Source organism: Meleagris gallopavo, chromosome 2, assembly GCF_000146605.3.
Source record: "Meleagris gallopavo isolate NT-WF06-2002-E0010 breed Aviagen turkey brand Nicholas breeding stock chromosome 2, Turkey_5.1, whole genome shotgun sequence".
In the NCBI taxonomy this organism is placed as follows: domain Eukaryota; kingdom Metazoa; phylum Chordata; class Aves; order Galliformes; family Phasianidae; genus Meleagris; species Meleagris gallopavo.
In genome coordinates, this window is record NC_015012.2 from 80,722,074 (window position 1) to 80,745,487 (window position 23,414).

The 23,414-nt window shown below is 37.4% G+C and overlaps 1 protein-coding gene across 27 annotated transcripts in view; it reads right to left on the bottom strand.

Annotated features, from left to right (window-relative positions):
- Positions 1-1,573: 1,573 nt before the first annotated feature.
- The window catches only part of RIMS1 (regulating synaptic membrane exocytosis 1), a 188,617-nt gene continuing 166,776 nt past the window's right edge, over positions 1,574-23,414 (bottom strand). For 25 of the 27 annotated variants that reach the window (XM_010707745.3, XM_010707738.3, XM_031552575.1 and 22 more), the window contains 5 exons: positions 11,011-11,152; positions 7,867-7,979; positions 5,366-5,467; positions 4,161-4,300; positions 1,574-3,807 (listed from right to left, as the gene is read on the bottom strand). In XM_010707745.3, coding sequence (XP_010706047.1) covers positions 3,589-3,807; positions 4,161-4,300; positions 5,366-5,467; positions 7,867-7,979; positions 11,011-11,152 — 716 coding nt within the window. In that variant the 3' untranslated portion in view covers positions 1,574-3,588. Of the gene's footprint in view, positions 3,808-4,160; positions 4,301-5,365; positions 5,468-7,866; positions 7,980-11,010; positions 11,153-18,916; positions 19,090-23,414 lie in introns of those variants that run through there. The other 2 variants (XM_010707750.3, XM_019613172.2) reach the window with 2 other exon arrangements.

Here is a 23,414-nt window from a genome sequence, read left to right on the forward strand (position 1 = left end):
GTTCCTGATAAACAACCCCTCCCCATTTTTCTGGTAAGCCCTCTTTAACTAATGGAAGGCCACTATAAAGTCTCCTTGAAGCCTTCTCTGCTCCAAGCTGAACAATCTGAAATCTGTATCCTAGGTTGAAATCAACTTCTGGGATTGTCATTTGTCAGTGAAAATAGGCAACAAAAACGCATATGTTGTTTTTCTGGAAATTACATGGGAAGTAGATCAAGAAGCTCTGGGTCGTCCTACTCACTCAGAACAGTTCTGATGACTCTCTGTCTAACACAGCAGGCAAGGCCTTTTTCTCCTTCCACAAAGAGAAACACTACATTTGCATTTCAGTACAGAATGTTGAGCATTTGTTCATCACAAGGAAAATAACTGCTTATATGTCAAGGATTTTAAGTTTTGTATCTTTTCTCTTCTGCACATTACATATAAGTTAGCACTGTGTTCTCAAGAGAAAACAAGGAGGGAACTAAATGCTGAATTTTCTTTGTATTACAGCAACCAGCAATGAGTTTCTAAAAGGCAACAGACCCTGGAAAAGAAGATCAGCATATAACTTATTTGTCTACTGCAGTCTACTGCTTCTGTCCTGAAGTCTTTGCACTGTGAGGCCTGTTCATCAGAAACACCAAAAATGAAGTAGTTCAGTGTGTTGGGCTCTTTTTGATGTTACATTTTCTGTGCTCTAGGGGGCATAAGAAATGCTAAATTTTACTTATTAATAAGGATCAGCATGGGAAAGATCTCCTAGTATTGGACACTAAGTCATGAGATTCATGAAAGTGGACTTTTTGCAACAGTATGACAAATTCTATATATAAACAGATCACCCCCATCCCACAGAAGCAGAGATATAACATGCCTTTTGTTCAGAGATTTACCATGTTTAATTATTCTTTTTTTTTTTTTTCAATAGCTTAACCATGTATTATTCAGTTAAATAAAGTAATAAACAAAAGTGTTCAAAGTGAGGCAATATTGTCTTTATGTTATTTTTCAGTTGTGATCAGGTATCTGTGGGACATGGAAAACTAAAATCAAACAACATACATAATCTTTAATTCTCTAATAAAATTTAGTGCCAAATTCTGCTCTCAGGTATGTTTCTATAAAGCAGGACCCATAGTGACATTACAGTACAATGGCATATTTCTGGGTTTAGAAAGGGCAAAAGATAAGTTGTTCTCACCTCTTAAAGGCTCGGCCCACACCAAACACTGAGCTGACATGCACCATCCCGCTGGCCTGGTGCGAGCAGGTGCAGCAACACTCACTGCAAATAAACGGATCAGATTTCACCAGATTGTAATTTGGCTAAGTGATTTTAATTGGCCTGCTTCAGTAACTGAGAGCACAGTTTGGCTCCTTTCACGGTGAGAAGGCAGCCAACCAAACACAACTTTCACCAGGCCCCAGATTCTGGTCCCAGATTTCAACATACACTATTACATCGATCAAACGAACCATAGAAGTTACTTATCATTTTACTGTTCCTTAACACATTTCACACAGTCCTGCAGCGAGCAGAATCACAGATGAACCTCAGAACATACAGAGAGCACAACTACTACACTGGACATGAAAAGGAAATTTTATTAAACATGTTTACATAATATGAGTTGGAAGTTCATTTAAAAGCACAGGGGAGTGTTAAGACAAGTGGTCAGAATAGAAAGTTACTATCGAATTATAACTAGTTGGTTTTTGGCCACTAAGACAGAACAGGATCTAGTAGTAGTGCACCAATACTTGAGTTCTTCCTGCTCAGCAGGTCGAGCAGTACCAATCTGTGCCCTATGGAAAGATGGGCAGAGTAATTCCAACGTGTTGAGTAATAATAAATAGTTCACTTGGTGCAGGCAGTATGTCTATGAGTTAAAACCTAGTGTGTACACAGTTTCTACATGTGTTACAACCCCACAGTAGGAATCTACACCAAAATATTTATTAGAAGGAATTTGGTCCATACTACATCACGTTTTCCATAGGGTAAAAAATAAAGTCCATCTATAGACATTTAGCACCAGACTCACAGACCTAGCCTGGCTAAAACCTGCAAAATGTCTATAAGAAAAATGGATGGCTTAGATTTCTTGGTTACTTCAGTATTGTAATTACGAGCAAACTGTACAAGTACATGCAACATACAAGCTGGCCTATGTGGAACTAACATACATTATTAAATAACCTTTTTCATCTCTTTTTACAAAACGTGCATGCAGCTTTGAACAGTTCCAAGTCATGCTGCTCTATTTGTGTGATCACAAAATCGAATGGCCTGTAAAAGGAGGGGAAACATATCAATGCACCTGCAGAATCTGCAGTTTTTAGCACATTTACAGGATATCACAAGGGATTTCAAGGCCAAGAAGAACTCAAATGAATAAAAAGCAAATTGAAATTTGACTTTTTTCTCCAAAAAGTAAGATATCTTGCGTTAAAAAATCAAGCCTTGTGCTTGCATCAATCTCAAAGAAATGTAAACTAAAATTTGATAAAAACATTAGTAAGTGCAGAATATTTCAACTGGAATTTCCAGTGAAACACTGAACAACTCATACCATGCTCTATCCAGGGCAGACAGGTGTGTCTGAAGCGACACACGTCAGAGAAGCCTGGGTACAGCTGAAAGTGTCATATGCTCAATCCATTCCTGGTCAACATTTTGGGAAGTCAAATATACATTTATACACAGAAACATAAGTATTCCCTCTCCATTTCTAGGAGGAAAACTGCATTACCAGTAACATATTCTATGTCAAAATTAAGAATAAAGCTGCTTTATACCAGTCCCCAGCATTAGTTGCAGAATTCTTCAAAATTCTTCCATGCAAAACATCATAAACATAAAAGTTAGTATATATAATGCGAACATATCTGCTTTTTACAAAGAAAAAGTGGCACTGTGATGATTAGTTACTTTTAAGAATATAACCTTGGTTGGTCATTTGTTCTGGGCTCCCACAGGGGAGACTTTGAAGCACCAGAACCAAGAAACGATTTGAACATGCTGGAATCATAACTGGCTGCTGAACACTTTAACGATGCTTACAGAGATATGCTTCAGCCCTTTTTTTTTGTTTGGTTTAGAAAAAGAAAGGAAGGGTCTATGTTAGCGTTGTGAGGACTTCTACAAAACTAGCAGAATCACATGGCAAAAAACTAGCGGTAGTAACAAATACAGAAAAACTGCTGAAACACCAGGAAGTTAACACTGCTTGAGGGCTCTGTCAAAATGTGAAATACAACGTTGTTAACAGAGTGAGAGCTTCCAGTTTGGCTCATATTTGACTTAGTTTGAATCTAAAGATCCCTCTCTCTCTCTCTTTTCTTTTTTTTTAATATTTATTTGTTTGGCTTTGGATCATTATAAGCATCAGTGATAGCTGCTAACAGTTTGGCTGTATGTTATATACTTTTGTTCCGTCAATGTAAGCCGTCTCTTGACAAACAACTCAGACATATTTTTGGATAACTACTACAAGCAAAAACAGAAGTGATTGTCTCTCTCCAATAGCGTTTTTGATCGTGTGAATATCTGGTTCCAATCGTTATCCTGGGTGATGTTTTATTAGGCAGCACCTACTTCTATGACCTAATGCAGGGAGGCCCAGTTGAACTTTCCAGAGACGACTGGGAAGCTCTGCGTGTCAAGGGAGTCAAGGTTGGATCCACTAGTGATGAAGGTGGGAATAATTTATACCAGCCTATTACCACACTGGACAGATCCAATTCCTCCAGAAGGATCTGGGCAACTCCCATGAAGCATTTGTGATCCATTCGGCCATAGTCTCCCCAAACTATTACCTGTAAGAACACAAGATATGGATTCAGCCTGGTTCAAAGAGCCATGCTCACTCCTGCTGTCTGTCATGATGTGTATAGTAAAGAAAATGTTTTTCTTAAGGGTGAATGATTGCTCCCTCTTATGAGAAAACTTAATGGCCGGACAGGAGCAAGAGTCAACAAAAGAGAAATGTTTAATACAGACAGACATTTCACAGGTCGGAAATCACAAGCCATGAGGATATGTTTGCTGATATTTAGAAAATTAAATACTTAGTGAGTTGGAATGGGTTTGCATATCTTACTTAAACTTAAGTAAACATACAAGTGCTTTACCAAAAGATAGCCTAAATTGGGATTTGGAAGGAACTGACCTGAAGGACTTTACCCTGTGGACTTTCATCAAAAACTAGTGTCTGTTGGTACAAAGGATCAAGGGTCTTCCGTGCAATTCTTGTCTTCTTCTTTGCTATACATGCTCCATTTTCCAATAAATAAACTTTGACATATGGAGCTGCAAACAAAACATCATTAATTTTATATTTGGACTTAAAAACTTCTATGTTGCACATCTGAGCTGGAGGATAGATGCCATAAAAGGAAGATGAGTAGAAAGAACACGACATGCTATCTTTGTTGTATAGTCTGAATACAATTACACTTGTTAAATAAATGACACAGACCATAAGGAACCCATTTCATTTTTATAACCCTTAAATTTAACGATCCAAGATGTTACTAAAAACAATTCTGTTTCACTTTTTCACCTGTCATTTTAAAAACACTTTCCTTTGCCAGGAATTAACTGTCTCTGATAGCTAAGCTGGAGTCATTATGTAGGGGTCAGAGATACATCACAACAGAAGACTTAAATATTTCATTGAAAGGAATATTTAAAGCTAAGTCATTCAGATAACACAGACACGAACTGCTCTTTTGTCTTAGGCTCCTAAGGAGGTTGCAAAGTACCATTTTGCCAAAGTGCTATCTAAACAAGATTCCTGTTGTTACAGTGAGCAGTGTTTGTAGCAATTATTATATATCTCTTCTAATGAAGATTTCTATAAATAAGTAGGACATTAAAAATATTCTTATAAAATGATATTTCATTCATTATACAGATTACTGACAGGCACTAGCATAACATGCAAGATTCTTCAAGCACTGCTGCATACAGAAGACTATGACTTGCGGGTCTACTAAGCTGTCTGTTCAGAGCACAGTCATCTGTTCTTCGTCTCATTTTGGTGGGGAACAAACACAAAGGACTTCACGTACATTGATAAAGTACTCCTTTCTGGGAGATATGATTTGCCTAAAACACATGGGAATATTTCTGCAAATGTTCTGTCCAGAATGGGTTTTGAATTGCTAAAACTAATTCCTTGAAAAGTGACATGCAATTAGCAGATGCATGTTATGCAAAGTTGACTGATAACAAGGATATATCCATGCATACATTCCTAGCAAATAAAATGTATTTACACCTAACAAGGTGCTTAAAAAGCCTCCAATCCCCCGTTCACCACATATTTCATATTCCTGATTTCTGTTCACGTATTGTTTACTTTTCCCTTACCTGGGGTAGATTTGGAGCCAGGTTTTTGCGTGAGGCCACGGGCTCTAATGACTTCTACTTCTAACTGGCCCTTTTTATCCACCATGCCAATCTGGATATCACCTGAGGGAGAAGAAGAACATTTTAGAGAAGCAGAACAGCCTGGGAGATATGAGAATAAGAAAGAGAAACAGAAAGGTTAGTGTTCTATTGGTCTGCTCCATGAGTGTGCTTGTCACCTTAAATTTATCTGTCCTTAACCTAGAATTAAATGGGTCTCTGACCCATGGGGGCAAGCACATTTACAGCAACATTTCAGTATAAACATCATCCTTTTCATTTCACATTATGACCTAAAGACTTCTCACACAGGACTGCTGCCTCAGCAGCAGTTCCCTAGCAGTGGTCCCAAATTCCAACAGCCTAAAACCCAAATTCATGTTCAAATATCCCCTCAGCTGGACATTTCTGCCTCCAAGCTGAGATGTAAGAGCTAGGAATGCAACGTCTCTTTGTCTGATTAACAGGAAGGGGAACTGCTGATTGAAGTTCACATTGAACTCTCTGTACCTCAATTGCCTGAGGAGATCCTTTGTGTAAGGCAGATGCACCAACCAGTTGAGGCACACAAAAAGAATAGCTTCAGAGAATGATGCCCTGTCCTCCAGGAACTCGAAAGAAGTGTACTGCAAAGAACTCTAAGAAGTATAAATGTGTCAATTATTCTATTTTTATCAATACTGCATGCCTATTTTTGTTGGGAATGAAATAATGCAGATTGCTAAAACTTGCCTGTGCAGTCAAACTGCTGTTTCCCTGCATGAATTCTGACAAACTACATTTTCTGCAGAAAAATGAAACTCCTTGTTCCAAGACCAATAAAATGCATGGAAAGTTACCTTAACTATGGGCTGACGCTCAAAATGTTGGACCTGTATGATTCCATCTATTATGGAATCAGCTGGGTAGAAATCTAACAGGTCACTTAGAATCAATTAGAACCAATACAGTGTGTAGCTTTGTGACTTCAGTGCAGATAAAGGAACAGTCCATATATCCATGTCACATCTGAATAGGGAAATATTTGAGATTTAAACTCTGAATTAAAAAAAAAAAAAATAGATAGTCCTGAACTACAGAATTAGAGGGTTCTAGATTTAGAATTACAGCATTTTGAAATGAAGTGGGCATTAGATTTTCGCAAGCTTGTGTAATGGAAGATTGAAGCAGTGGTAATATTTTGCCACATGAGGTATGACAGAGCAGCAGGGAAGGTTTTTACCTATCAGACTTTGCTTGAATAAACATATTTTGTGTTTCATTAAAAATAGTTTAAAGGAAAATTCCAAGAAGCAGTATTAAGACTACATCTCAGTATCGCACAACCAAATAAAAACATGGTACAGGAAGCCAGAAGGGGGAGCAACAATCTGGGTATTTGTCAATGGCAGCAGTATACAGAAGATGTGAAAGATGTAAAAAGTGTGGCAAAATACTTTCCAGGAGGGCTGAAACCTGAGCCCTTAGTAAATAAAACAGTTCAAAGAAGTGAAAATAGACATGACTCAAGGAATCTGCAGAAAAATAGGAGATTAAAGTAAAGATGAAAGAAATTTAGACTCCTGTATTCATACCAGCAGAGTCACTTCGATTTAGAAAATATTCTCACTGATACTTCTGAGAGTGCTGTACTGAAGCACTAAGGTCTTACCATTTCCAGCATGTTTAATGGAGTATATCAAGGACTCCTTGTTTAGAATCCTAAACATGTAGTATTTGAAGCATGCCTAAAAACTGTCCAAGTACAAGCAAAAACATATCAAACCACTCCAAAGACACTTGTACAGTATTGTCCTGCTGCACAGCAATCATACCCTATTCATAAACAAGATACAGCTAACACTAATATAAGGTTATCCAGACTGGTTTGGAGTACTGAGAAAATTGCAGATAGATCCAGACAACTGCTGTAGTAAAGAATTTTGTCATTAGAAACACTGGCTTTATCAATATCTCATAACTGGGTGTTGCAGATGTGGGTAGAAATTTCAGGTTCTGGGGTTACTTCGGGATGAACCAAGCTTGGACAAGTGCAGAGTTTGGCAAGAAACCGTCTTCATATCCAGTATAATCTGTGGTGATCAAATATAAATGCTGAACAGCTGAGATTTCACAGTGATTGGAGAACTCATAATAACTTCCCAGTGGGAAGGAAAGTGCAACTTAATCATAGAATCACAAGGTTGGAAAAGACCTATAAGATCATCTAGTCCAACTTCTATCTTCAAACTGCAAGTGAGATTAACAGACACTTAACATCTGCAGCAATATCGTTTCTCAACTCATTCTGGATGCAAGCATGCTAAAAATACCAGTAGGAATACCAGTGACCAGGTACAGGATTTATCATGTTTACAGTGAAGGAAGCCACTTCATAAAAGCCTTTTTGGTGCTGTAGTCAAGCAGTGCTTTTGATAGGTACTGTTTTATTATTCATCTAACATATAACATAATATTCTCACCCATGGCAGGAGTTGCTAGTGTTTGTCGGCCTACTAATTGTGCAGGTCCAAGTCCATCAAGGAAATCACTGAACTGACTGTCAGCGCCCAGCCGTACCCCAGGAAATATTAAGCTGAAAGAAAGTAAAAGCGGATTAAGCATAAGGTCATGATTAATTTCCATTGTCCTCCAGTATTTCCCCGCAAAATACTCCTTGCACAAGGCAAGCAGCTCAGAATGTGCAACCACAAAGTGTTCTGCAGTGTCATGAAATGCAGAGGTCTATTACTTTACATTCCTGAATGCCTGATTTAATTTTTAATACAATTTTGTACTGATAGACATATCCAAATGTCATCTGCATCAGTTAAGATAAACAGGGAAAAGCAATGCAAACATTAAATGTACTGATTGTTGCAGCTGAAGCCATAAGCTGGCAGATAATACTAGTGGGGATGAGACCTAAACCTAACGTCCACCCTTTTTCAGGACTAAACTGCATTCACATAGACTATATGTGCATTTCCAAACTGCTTTTTTGTAATCCGGAATCTCCACTTTCTTTTGAATGCATATACACTCTCCAAACAATAATAAAACAAAGAAATGAAAAAATTCAGAGAAAGAATAATCCGTAGTGGGGAAACTCAGATTCAGCTTCCCCATCACAGTCAGCAGGAATAGAAGAATGGAGTCTGAACTAAGTCTGGATAGCATCTTACTCAGTAGGCTGTCCACCATTCTGTATCTAATTCTCTCAAAGGAAATTTACTGTTAGATAGACTCAATAAAAAAGTAACAAAATTTCCTATGTAAAGCATCTAGTGTGAAAAGCTTTGTTTTCCAAAGATCAGATTTATGTGATCCATACAATTCACAATAAAAATTATCAGCAAGCCGCAGGTAGTGGGCTACAAAAAGTCCATTCCTCTCTTCAAGACTGATCGCTCTCACAATGTTTGCATAACGATATTGACTGCTTGTAACTAAAACTGACCAGAAAATATCAGCACAGTGCTTTTCATTAGAAAACTTCGATTTACCAAAAGGTAAGCTTTTCACAGAAGTTTAAAGAAATCTCATTCAAGGTTTCTTCAGGTGGAAGAGAGAAAGAACATTAGAAGCCTCCAGTTCAGTCATTAGCCTCCCAGTAATGGCAGTAATCTAACTCCAAGATGCAGGTTCAAGCCTTGTGCTATGCCTGTCAAGTCATCCAGTCTGCTTCTTCCCCCAGTGGCACTACTCACCACTCTTGCAGCTGCTAGGAATAGTTTTTTGCGTGTTTTTTGTCATTTTTCCCCAAAATGCCTGTTACATTTTATTGAAGAATTACTAGCATTGAAAATCGTCAGTGTTCTCATTTTTCAGACACCTCTAAATACACAAATAACAACAAATGATATTAAGTACTCTATTCTCCTTAATAATCATGAATTGCAACTCATAAAACTCTAATTATGGCTCGAGCAGAAGAACATAATGTGATACCCGGGGTATCTACTGTAGGACTCTGTGATTTCAGCTGAGCTATTTATCTGATTGGTATTGCAAAATGCAGGATGAGGCATGACACTACCTACAAATTAACTATGTGACTCTGCAATTAATGGCAGTATCATAATGCACACGCACAAGGAAAGGAAAATTGCCCATGCAAATTTAACCTCCTAATTGCTGTAATTACCTGCCTACTGTAAGGGTGAACTGCAAAGAAAATATTATTCAAGTAACCAAAGTCAAGCTCCTCTGGATGCCTCATCAAAATGATGGGAATCTCATGGGAGACAGGATAAAAATTTCAACCCACAGTATTGCATCCTGTTACAGGAACGTTTCTTTTCCTTCGTTGCAACAAACTATATTTAACTTTTTAACCTGAGTTTTGTTATCCGCCTCCTCTGGACCATTACCCTCAGCTTCCCTTTATAGCCTCTGTTAAATATTACTGTTGTTCTCACTTCACTGGCCTCACTGTTACTTTTCTCTTGCCAGGGACTGGAATAGGGATGTAGAGACCAGGGACAGTGGTTAAGGTTAAGGTCAACTGCAAACTGAGTCAGGGAACAAACGTCAGGCACCCTGATGATCAGGAATCAACCAGAAGACTTTGTAATTCTATCAGTGTGGGGCTCCCATCTCCTCAGTACTGCTCACCAGAAAAATAGGCCAGTCTCCAGACCCTTAAAGGAGGAATTCTTCATTGCCATAGTGAGTGGAGCCCTTTCAGACTGGCAGTTTATGTAGAGAGATGAAGGATAGGAGGATGGAATACTGAAGGGCAAAGGCAGTGCCCTATAATCTGATGATGGAGTAACTGCACCTTTACACTTCTCCTTGCCACCATAATGGCTGACTGGCTCTTCATCCCTCTTAAAAACTATCAGTTGTGTAATAGTGTAAGCATTTAAAAAGATGAAGCCAAAGAAGTCCCTATTGTCCATTTTTTATCCGGTCTGTAAAACAGAATTCCATACCTTCAGTTTTCACTTTTGCAGGGGACAACTTGTAAGAATTCTCCGATGATCACTGAGCCTTTGCACACAAGGTAGAGTCCTATTGGTATCTGTAGGGAGGCTACAGTATTTATTCACACTTTTGTGTCAAATTGCCTTTTGTTATCCTTTCCTAGAGGCTCAGTCATTCAGCAGTGAATGAAAACAGCTGCCCCATTTACCCATAGTTGTGTGCACGGTTTTAGCTGATGGTGCGGTTGAAGTCTGGTTTTACAACTCGTCTGGTTTTACAGTTCTCAATAAGAGACTTGGACCAAGTCCAAACTAAACTCTCTTTGTATACAGTACTACTGAACACAGTTTCAGGGATTTACACACAACATCTGAAGTTTAACTCCAAGTTAATCCAAACACATCTCAAAGACAAGTTTTGTTTGAATAATGCAGTCTGAATTCAGTTCTCTTTTGATGAACAAAATGTCTCACAGGATAGCAGGGAAAATGTGAAACCCAAAAAAGTCCTCTTTCAGTCTCAATCTTCAGTATATTACATGCCCCAAATTGTTTAGTTTTGCTAACATTTTCTCAAGACGAAGAATCTGCACACATACCTATCCCCTCAGCCCAAGCTGGAACCTCTGTTCACATCCAAAGCTTTCTTTAAAAGACAAGAGGTTTTTCTTACATGACTGTACTTTTAATGCCACTTACTTGCCCTCAGAGCTGTAACTATTTATGCTGCCATCGGTGGATTCTCGACTTGGCTGTCGAACCATACGACTTCTCATCTCTGCAGCCATACCTGTCTCTGTGCTTCTTTGTATCGTGCTCTTTAGCTTCTTATTGCCAGCCTCTGAAAGCAGAGAGAAATAAAAAAAGTGTTAGTTAGAATGACAGTTTAGCACAAAGCCTTTCCTTGCAGTTTTCCACAACAGAAGTAATGTGACATCTCTTCTTCAGCTGAAAACTGGTCATGGTTTCTCTGACACCCTCTACTAGTGTGCTATTATTAATCTTTATACAACTAGAAAGCAGACAGGATGACTGTGATAGTGCATGTTAACCATACACTTGGTAAGATGCACCTCGTCACATTAGATTAGGGGAACACAAATTTATGACTGTCTCAGGAAAAAAGAAGGAACAAAACTCTTCATGCATTCAATAGAAAAATGTTAAGCACTAAAATACTTGGTATCAAAAACATTACATATTTTCACACAGCAAAATCCTATTTTTCACCACAAAGTAATTAGTGAGTGTTACATAATTTCTAAGCAGAATAATCTTCTAGGAATCCCTCCGGAAGACGATGAAGTCCACAGAACTTGAGTTTGCAAATGAATGCTATAAAGTAAAGTGCATTTCATGACGTCATTTAACAGCTCAATGTGTTTGGAAAAGTTTCCATCACAGTTTTTTTAAATTTAAGTTTTAAATCCTTTGAGTTCCACTTGTAAGCTTCCAGGTCATCTTAGAGCAGGGAGAGCTTCCAGTCCCTTCCAGGTGCAGTTCCGAGCTCCAGGTGTAACAGGCAATTCACAATGAATTCTACTTCCAATCTTATGCTCCTAAAGGATGGCAATTGTTTTAAAAATCTTTAACTGAAATACTTCTACCAAAGTCTCTACATAACACCGAAATCTGCGTTGCCTTTAGACTCAGTGCCCTGCTCATTTTCTTTAATTCAGCCTATCATTCAATGGGTAACACTAATCTCTCAAGAAGCAGTGATATGACATTGTTTCACATGAACAAATGCAGAAACCTTCTCCTGCATTTTCCTCTTCATTTAAGTCATATGTTCATTCACTGTCTGTGAAGTTTCTATTTTCTTTCTGCATTCTGCTTTCAGGAATACCTGGAAAAAAAAATGCTTCTTCCATCTTCACCTGCTACAGAGACTGAAAACTTTTTCACTTTCCTATTTCACACAGACATTGTTGATGTTTGGCTATGATAGATCTTAGTCACACTTCAGACAGAAGCCAGGAATCTCGTAGTTCCACCATAGCTTCAACTTTCTAGCAGATGGCTGGCCTTTGCTCTTGTGGTCTTCAGAGCTGGTGCAGAGTAGGGAGAAATCTCACAGGATAGAGCAGCTCTTCCTCTCCAAGGGTTATCATCTCTTTGGTGCTATCAGAGAAGATGGATAACATGGCCAAAACAAAAAGAAAGAATTTGTATACAGAGTGAAGAAGAGACACTGTCACATCAAAAAAGGCTGTGATTTTTCCTGTTAACTTTCTATGTGAGTGGTTGCTTATTTATGGCCATCCAGAAGCAGGGAAATAAATACCTCTCAGTGGAAGAAATCAGCTACTTACATACAGCCACAGACCTTTTACTTCCTTCTGAGGGCAACAGTTCCGTGGTTTTGCTGTGTGCTTTTGCTGCAACTTATCCAAATTTCCAGTACTTGGTGAGTTAAAAATGCATTATTCAGTGCCTTGAATCATGGAGAAGACTGGGCTAGACGAGGTAGAGCAGGATCCACTTCCAGAGAATGTAGGTGGCTGTACAAGGTACTTCATAAAACTTAAGTGACTTGAAATATAGGAAAGCATAATACAACATTTTGAACCTATGCTTTACCTTAAAAAAAAAAAAAAGATAATGTGCACACCCATAATCTAGCATGTCAATGCTGAAACATACGATGAGCATCAAAAAATAATCAAAAGGCAGTCTAAGATATAAAACCCACAAGCAGATTCTTACAACAAAGAAGAATTCTCATATTTTCAGTAGATATGTATTTGCCACCCATGTTGTCTTTTACTTCTCTCTTCTCTGAAAGTGTCTCTGTTTCCATCTGTTCCCACAGAGCAGGTCAGATTATATAGTTTAAACCCTGCAATGTTTACTGCAGCCAGCTAGATCAGACAGCATGACCAGAAAGATAAAATACAGTAGAGCCTGAAAAGCAAGCATCTGAATGGAAGTGCCTGTGAATATTTATGGCTCACAAAACTTGAGTGATGAGACACTAAAGGAACAAGACTATCATGACCTTGGCACAAGGCAGGGAGAGAGATGCTGATTCAGCCCACCTGAACAACGTGGTGGATGTGGAAATCCATTAATGAGAGACAGTTAGCTTGGAAAGTGTAATAAAAAGCAGATTCATAGAAATAATCATTATACACATTTCCACTGACTAAATTAAAAAACAAACAAAAAAACCCCCATGATTTAAGCTCAGAGCACAACAGAGACTGGAAATTGCAGGTGGTTTGTCATGTGAGAGTAATTTAATATTACCATGGATAAAATTCATGTTGCTGCTTGAACATGCTTATTAGCACCACAGATGTCAAATGCACTGACTGTGCAGGACAAATCCTTGCACAAGCCCACAGTTTCATCTCACTGTGCAGTATATATCAGATTGTCTGCTTCTGAGTGCTTTAAAGTTGCTGCTCTCTGCCTTACCGTTCTGGATTTCACTTCTTTTTTTCTCCATCAACATTTGTTTTTTTGGTTGAAGATAAAAAAAAAAAATCTTTGCCTCCTCCTGTAACTGTAACCAATATTTGCAATGTTACTTTGGAAAATAAGCGTCATTGTTCAGATTTTATTTTACAATCTCAATCTTAATATTCTGCAGTACAATAAAATATAACATAAAAGTAACCCAAGACAGAATGGCAACTTTATGGCATAAAGAGAATTGCTTTTGCCCAGGACTAAGAACTGAAACACACATTTTATGGGTTTTTAAAGTTTTACGCAGGTCAGTTATGCACATCGTCGGTGGTTTTGTTTTTTCTTTTTTTATGCCTACTGCAGCACAAAAAGAAATGAGAACAATTTATCTCAGCAGCACACTCTGGTAACCTTCTCAGGAAAGCCTTGCTCTGCACGGCATGAAGTGGTTAAAGCAGAGCTGAGCTGGGACCTTCTACTATTTCTGGAGGGGGTCAGGTAATGCGGAGTCTCTCTGGGGTGCAGCTTCCAGTCCTGGATTGACTGCACAATGGGATGTGGGATCTGATCAACTACCAGTTTTACTCTGGCTCCTTGCAATGTGTACTTTTCTCAACTATCATTTTTGTATTGTATTCAGGCTAGCAGTTCTGCATATAGCTTTGGAACCCTGTCTTTACATGAAGAGTAGAAAATTATTCATTAAAAATTCATTAAAAATTTAAGTTCAATATCTACGCCGTGATACACTGAGAAGATTTTCTACTCTTGTCTGAATATTTATTGGAGAGCACTTGGTCCTGATGCTGATTTGTATTAGTTTGATATGTACAGTTAAATCTTATAATATGTGACAGTTATTTGCCTGCACTGTATAAATTGCATTATACTCATTGTGCAGACTGAAGATAAACTGTCTCTATGTTGAATACCATCTAGGGGAAAAATGAATTCCAAAATGTGCTGTATAATTCTATCCGCTCTGTCTATTGTGTAAGGCTTTCTTCAAGCAGAAATGCAGATTAATGTGCATAAATTCCATTCACCCAAACACATAGTTTAACAGGTATAAGCTGGAGAAAAACGATTACAGAGCAATTGTGATAAACATTTTTGCAGGTTTGATAACAAATGCAAAAGGATCATAAAACAGTCATCTGCAGCTGTAAGACATACTTGGCTTGCACACTTTTTTGCCATTCATTATCAGTCCTCTTGTAGCAGCCCTGCTACAACACACCAACGAGCATGTGGCATTTGCTGGTTCATTCTACATCTTTTAGAGCTTATAGTGATTTTTTACTCTAACAAGAAAAATGTTAATGCAATTGATGCATTCCAATTTCTGTACTTTTTAATCACCTCCAAACATAGCATCCAGGGGAAAAAAATGCTACTGACAACAGAATTATATTAGCAAGAAAGTGTTAGTGATAGTACCTATTGAAACAGGATGGCCTACTAGAGATACCTCAAGGCTAGATTTACATTTCTACAGGCATTCAAATCAGAGAGAACAATGCAAAGACAAACAGCCCCAAATCACTTGTATCCCTGTAGAGTCATGACTGCTCACTGTGTCACCATTGGCCTGGCTCTCTATGGTCTATGTATGTGCCCTTAAACAAAACTGCCACTTTTGCCCTTTTTTCAATATAAGAAGTCTGAGAATATCTAAAGGAGATGTGCCACAGTCAGCTGGAGTTAAGTTTTGATGGTGCAATGTAAAAGTGTATATTTGATGCCATGGGACATTTGGGAATATGCAAGGACACAAACTTGGTGACTTAGTCAATAGGATGCTTTTAGAGATCTGTGTAGGACAAAAAAATGACATGGATATTTGTACTGCTGATGGTGAAAGAGATACCTTTAGAATTGCCCAGAATCTCACCTGAGAACAACTAGTTAGATATCACAAAAAAAAAAAAGAAGCAAATACACACACAGGTATGTAGTATGTAAAACTGATGACCCATTCAAAAGAACCCTAAAGAAAGCAAAGCATGCACCATTGCTCAATCCACTAAAGGAAGTGATAACAAGCCAGGTGCTGATAATATCATTGCATGACTCAAGGGCAATTCAAGGTTTCAAGCATGCTCATTCGCATGAGGAAGAAAGCCTAAAAGAACTACAGTTTCAAGCCAGCTCTGACTGCAGCCTGGCTGGGCTGTGGCCATATTGTTGGCCTGCATGTTGCCTGTGTGACCATGTCACACCAGGAAGACTATGCTGAAATATCATGGGTCACCCTCAACTGAAGGAACTATGAGAAAACGAAAGTCAAAGGGCACATTTTCTTCTGGTCCTTTCTAACATGTTACTTTGCAGCCCCAATTTTGACTGCTGGAAGACCTGCAGAGTTACAAGTTGTGCTGCATCCCACTCACTCCGCATGTAACACATTTTAACAGCAACAAATTCTGTTTGCACATGAATTGAAAAACTGCCCCTCTGATAGTCCTAAAACAGTTACAGAAATAAAAGAACAAATAATTTTAAGTCCATTTATTCTTTTACATGTGTACATCTCTCACATGGACACAACACAAGACTGCTCTCAAAGACTGAAAGTGCAGAGTGGCAATGCATAGAGGACAAATAGTTAAAAAGATACACAAATGTTCCCTAGACTTTTATCCTAAAACACTCCACCGTATTTTCCATTTTGTGTGTTTTGCCATATTTTCCTGAATAAAAATGCTCTTTATGAGAAGACATCTCAAATATTCCAGGAATAGTCTGGAACTGTTACTTCCAACCACCGCATAAAGAAAGAAGAATACAGTTTGTATTATGTGGTATTTGACCCCAAGGTTTGAAATCCATACCTAAAACACTAAATCCTTTTCCCCATTTATATTTATTAAGAGAAATCTACAAACAAAATGTATACTGTAATAAATAATAAAACTTTCTAGAAAGAATATTTACCTTTTCAGCTGAGTTAAATTGTTAAGATAGAACTTTTTGTCAGGGAAAAAATGTATCTCATAACTATATTCATAAATTCACACATTCAGTTGGAAAACCAATTTCATTCCTATTAACTTTTTTCAGGTAATACAAAAAAGATCACGTAAGTAAGGCTGTTACATAAAGATTTTTTTTTTCCCTTATGTGTTTAGAGACCAAAAAATAAAATGCACCAAGCCTAACAAAAGGTTTGACTGAAATGCTGTTAATAAATATCTTAATGTTTGGGTTTTGAACACTAAGTCACTTGCAAAATATATAGCACTGCAGCAGTTTTTTTCCTACATTACTCATTGAAGAGCTAACTTGCAAACTCAGACTCTTAAAAGTTTGCACTTAGATTTCAAAAGAAAATAACTTCACTTACTCAGTAGTTCCTTCTGACAACTACAAAACTGATGTAGTATTTTCAGAATGAATGTCAGGAACTGCTTAAGATCCATGTTCAAAGTAAAAGTAAACAAAAACTTGAAAAGTCAGGCCATGATGTATTATCTGACAATGGCCTTAAAATTTATGCAACTGCTTTTGAAAATGTTGCCTCCTTAAGATGGTGTTAAGCTTATTTACTAAAAACAACGTGAAACCAAGCATGTGGTTATGTACGATTATCTTTAGAAATATGATTTTCCCATGTTGGAAAAATAACCAAACTACCAAGTCTAACCAGGGCATATGTATCTTAAGGAACATCTTCAGAAGATCAGTTATGACTTCTTAAATGACTGGTATTTTTTGTCCAAAGATTTCCAAATTAATAGTTTTGTCCATACACAAATGAGGTGAAATGAACTGCTGTCTGACAAGCCAAAATGAGGCAATCAGTGATGATATATGATAATGAGCTTTTACTGCTGGGATTGCACTAAACACTTTATAAACATACAGAAGTAACAGCACCTTAATTACCTTGTTCACATGTATGAAAAGTGCTATATAAAATCAGAACATGTAAATGGATGCAATAATAAGTACACATATGCCCAGTTCTTCAACTCTTAAAACTTTATAAATTAAATTAGTAACATAAACAAGTCACATTTTCAACAAATTATTTACTATATAAACAGTTTATAAAATTTCAAGTACTTGTTTTTTATATACCCTTGAGTAGTCAGTCTGGAAAAGAAAGACATGGAATGAAGAAAGAAGCTCAGAGAGCTGTTTGCACTTCAACGTTAACATTTTTACAGCAAAACACAGTGTTACAGTGCTCCCCTGTTTAAGACCAGCCAGCTCCTAGAAGAGAATTGGCATATGGCAGAGAGAAATCATCTGTCCACTGAAAAGGTCTTGGGACACAGCTGCCAGTTAATACAGAAAAGGAGAATGAAACTGTAGTTCAGAAGAAAGTAGAAGAGAAACTTCAGATAAACTAAAATAAAATCATATTCCTTTAAGGATTCAAACATATTTAAATAACTGTATAATGTCCAGAAGTAGTTTTCAGTTATGTGCTGTCGTTTCAATTTTAGTGAATGAGACTTTTTAAAATAAGGGTCATCATAATTACAAACACTTTGGCACTGATCATTCTAATCACAAAATGACAATATAATGGTTAAAAGACAGTATCTTACCAGAGAGTATCAGCTATAGCCAATTTATAAGACACCACTAATAAGAAAGCTTACTATTACTATCTATCTTCAAGCAGTTTCTTGAGAAATATTTTTAAAAAGTAATGAAAACCCAGAGCCCACTTCTTTTAATAGTTTTCATATGAGCTTTAAGTGGAAATGTTTGCCAAAACCACTGGTACCAAAGCATCTTCCAGGAAAAATTATGTTACATGCTTTTTTTGTGCAACTGATTAGTTTCTGAATAATAAGTCAGCCCTAATTTAACAGCACAAAATGCTAACCAGGACACATTACAGTCCTCTCCTTTTACTCATGACAATTACCACCCTCATAACCAATGTCCATATTCTGCATCTTTCCTGCAGTTTGAGTTGTTTGGACTGCAACTTTCAAGTCCTTCAAATTTTATTTCACCACTACCAGCATTTCCAGGTCAGTATTACATTTCCTTTCAAAAACATTACTAACCTGCCTTTAGAGAACATTTCCAGCCTACCAAATCAATGGAATAGCAAACTGACATAGGCTTATTTCATTGCACAGCTATAACCACAGCTTAACACACGCTGCTAAATGAAAGTACTGTATAGGTTCATCACAGTAACACACAGAAAATACAGGCTTACCTCTGGTTTAAGCAAAATTAAGCATTGGCTGCAATATAATCCTTAGCAAGCACCCCGTATCTAGAGTAGCTTCACCTTTGTTTAAATATCTTGTGCTGTTCCTGCGTAGAACAATCTCTGGAGTTGCCTCTCCCTCTCTTCCAGCCCCTTGGCACCGCAGCACTGCGAGGAATGATCAAGTTGCTTCACTCACAAGTTCCTTTTACAACTGTGATTACATTACAGGGCCTTGCAGCAAAAAAAGTACTGAACTACCTGCCAGCAAGCATTTCATAATATATTGCCCAAAGGTTCAAAAATTCACTCAGCTGTGTATTTTCTAGTGATGTGCAAGTAGAGAGGAGTACAAAATATTCTTGGCAACCTTGTTTGATGCTATTTTTTTCTTGTTGTTGTACAGAACTGGATGAGGAAAGTCAGATAAACCCAGAAATGCATTTCTTTGTGATGGAGGTTTTGACTCATTCTACATGAATTTCAGTACAAAACCAACCAAAAGACTGTGAAACTAAGAAAGCACCATCAGTACTAATGTACAGTTACACTGCAGAAAAGCCTTAGTGATGTTACTGAGAGGGGCACTCCAGAGTTATTCGCTGCTTCCTAAGTGCCTACCTGTATTATAAGAATAGAACTTCATTATTGAATTATTCCTTTTATCTTTACACATCATTCTGAGGAAACAGACATTACCATGTAATTATTTCCACGCCAAATTGTTCAGTTTATCTGATATTCAATTCCAAAAATGTAATATATTTTTTTCTTGCAAGTGGTTAAGAATCAATTCATTTAAACACTTTTGAAAACTTGGTAGTCAAGCATTACAGAGACTGATCTGCTCACTCCCTTTTAAAAAGAAAGAGGAAGATATCCAACCTACTGTACATAATCACAATATTAGGATGATCAAAGATAAGGGAAAGAGGAAAAGGAAATGACTCTCAAAAAACAAAAAACAGACAAACAAACCAAAACAAAATATAAAAAAGCTATTTCAAGAATTATTATAACGGGCAAAAAATGAAAAAAAAACAAAAAACCAAAAAACATGCATGCAGTAAATTTCTCTCTAGTGGATGATTATGTGAAGTTGCCATAGAATCCTAGAATCATTTAAGTTGGAAAAGACCTGTGATTTTACAGGTCCAACCAGCCACCTCACTCTACAAGTCTGCTGCTAAAGCATGTCCCTAAGTGCCACGTTCACACATCTCTTAAACAAATCCAGGGATGGAACTACCCACTTCCCTGGGCAACCTGTTTCAATGTTTGACCACTTTCCTGAATAAATTGTTCCTGAAATCTCATCTAAATCTGCCCTCGTGCAATTTGAAGAACTTTTTACAGTTAAATTCTGATGATTTAAAGTGCTGTAAAATGAGTAATGAGAAAAGTGACATGAATATATAGCATCTTTCAGCTAATGAACATTTATCATTACTTATGGGTGCAGGTACTGTTCCTAACAGCTGCAAAATCCTCCGACAGGATGCAGTACATCTCATGCAACACCCCAGCAGAAACTTCCAGGTTATTTTCATTGCGTAAGTACAGATTTCCTACATGGTGCAACACTTGAAACAATCTGTACGTTCTTGTTCTGTAAAAAGTCACTTTTCAGAGGTCAGAACAATGCAATGTCCATACAATGGTACTGCAGGAATGCAGTACTATTGCTGCTAACGCCAATGTGCGTGTCACCTTTCTGAGTCATGCCTTCTGCATGTGCATGGCAGGGACCCCATGCCCAGGCTGTCATTTGCAGTGTTAATGTCCAGCAGATTTATACAAAGTGCTCGACTAGTGTCAAGTATGCAGGATGCTTTCTCTCATGAAGGCTTTTGCTTGAAGCCAGTAAGCCTGGAAGAAACTGAGGTTTAAATAAAAATGGAGAGAAGGCTTTCATGCTGTATGTTCCCAGAAACCATTTGTGGGACCCATTTTGGTCACAGCCTTTCCTCCCAGTCCCAGGAAAAATCATCTCTTGTATTTCTTATTAGCTGTTTGACCTGCTGTTCCAGATCAGCACTGTTTGCAAATCACTTCTATCATCATCCATGACCATTCTAAAGTTTCAGCAAAAAGCAGAGCAATGCTCTTCTTCAGCCAAGGCACCTATATTAAGGTTTAGACTGTTTTTCAATTTATTTTGTATTGCCTTTGAGTGCTGTTTGAATTGTGCCAATGGAAAGTCCCAAGCAAGCTATGCTGTGGTGATGTAAAGACCTACTCTTCATATTTGAGGCTGACCCAGGTAACAGCCACAAAACTATTTTATATTACTTACAACAGCCAGTATGTAAAAACACCTACAGAGCTGGGCAGTGGATCTGTGCTAGATAAACACTGCATAACTACAAGATATAATTGTTCCCCTTGTGTTTATATTATTGGAAGTGGACAACTGTACACAGAGACTCAGTTTAGAGACAGATCGTTCAGCCAAAGTTCCCAAATGAATGCTCCAGAATAACCCTGCTAAGAAATAGTAAGGTTTGCAGCCAGTATGGCTGTTCTGTGTCTTCCATCAAAAAGGCACAGAAGAAAACTATTGACAAAATGGAACGGTTCAACCGCACTACGTACAGACACCAGCATAATAAAGTTGCCACAATGTCAGTATTGCTTTTACTCCTGTGCAAGGGAGGGAGAAATGTGAGATTGCAGGATTTTTTACACCACCTCTTTTTTTTGCCATTAAAAGTGAGTTCAGGTTATTTTCACAGCCCCACGTAGCTGCCCATTTCTCAGTCCACTCAGCTCTCCCTATTGGGTTGAAAACTTAGTGAGGAAGCAGTTTCCTTTATCAAAGGCAAGGGAGAAGAGACAACAGTCAATGGAAAGGTACTAACGGAAGTCAGTGTACTAACACAAGCAGAAAGGTTGTAATGTTTTCTGCTAAGTTTTGCTAAATTTACACTACAAAGATAGTTGATTTGTGTAATTCATCTGTTACAAACATGTTACAAAGCTAAGAAATATAATCATGAAAGAGAATTATTAGATATTATAAATGAACATCTGTGACTATCTGAGTTAAAGTCAATTAATACAAGCAGACTACAAGTATTTACTGCATTTTAAAGCTCCTGCAAACACAAGACGGGGTGAGCAGGAAAAAGTAAATGAAATAGTGCTAATACTGCATGCTTTTATAGAAAAAAAGGGAACAATCTCCCAAAACCTCTACTGATTTCTGAAATGAAAACTCTTGCAGACCTTTACACCAACTAAACAAAAGAACTACTTGCACTAGATTTTTTTTTTTTTAATTGCAATTGTGAAGGCATTTTATCAAGTTCAATGATCAAGTACACATTTCCTGAAATAACACCATACCTGCAAATATTGCTTCACATATGCTATTAAGAATTGGCATTACAGTACAGTATGAAGTCAATACCTTCAAATCATTTAACAGCAATTTGTATCTCTCTGTATAACGCAAAAGCAGAGACTACGATTTAAATTTTCTTACTGTTCTGATATAAAGAGCACTGACAAGCTTATTCCAAATACAGTGATGAAAATCGTCTTAAAATAATAAAGTGAAAAACAAAAATTGCATATGAACATCAGCACCAAATAAAAGGAAAATGGTAGCAGAAAATTAAACAACTCTGTATGAAGGGAAACATTAAAATCCACATCCTAAAAACAAATAAGAAAGTCTAAAATAGTCAGTTTGAACCCCAGATTCCAAGACTGAATTTATTTGCAGATTGCATATAGAAAGATGATCACCAGAGTACATGCCACAAAGTGAAATTAAAATAAACAAACTTTATTTTCATGGTTCTAGGCTTACCATTGGTTAAACAGAGGTTTAGTATTGGTTAAACAGAAACTTGCCTTTTAGAGTAAATTTTGTCTGTATCTTAGCACAGAATAACTCAAGCCAAGTCGTACTACATCCTTCCATAGATTTCAGTATATATATTAGCTCATGGATGAAGATCATAAAATAAAAAAAGTAAAACAAACTTGCCTTTCATAGCAGGATTACACCATAGTGCTTGAATCTTGCAGAGCTAATGGTTTGAAGGTCAGGCTCTTTGGAACAGATGCACTAATCTCTTATTATCTGTATATTATACAAATGAATTCAGATAGTATTTTTCTTGGACTGACACATAAAGCTCTATTTGCTGCTCAGGATTAATCTCATCATTAATGAGAGTGCTTCTTTTTGAGTGTGTTCACACTGTGAGAGGTTAGTTGTTACTGCGTGTAAGGCTATATAGAATTGTTATACAAACAGCAATGGCCGGTTAGTTAAACTGTATGCAAAAACAGGACACGTAAATTCTGTGCAGGTAACACATCAGCAAAATAAGGTTTAAACACAGTAAGTGCATAGACAAAAATATTGCTCTATATAATAATACGAATGAAAATCACATTGGGCAAAATATAAGATCAAAATACAACCTGTCCCTATGACTATGATATAATCTGAAGGAAACATCCAATTTTGATACTATAGCTGCTAAAA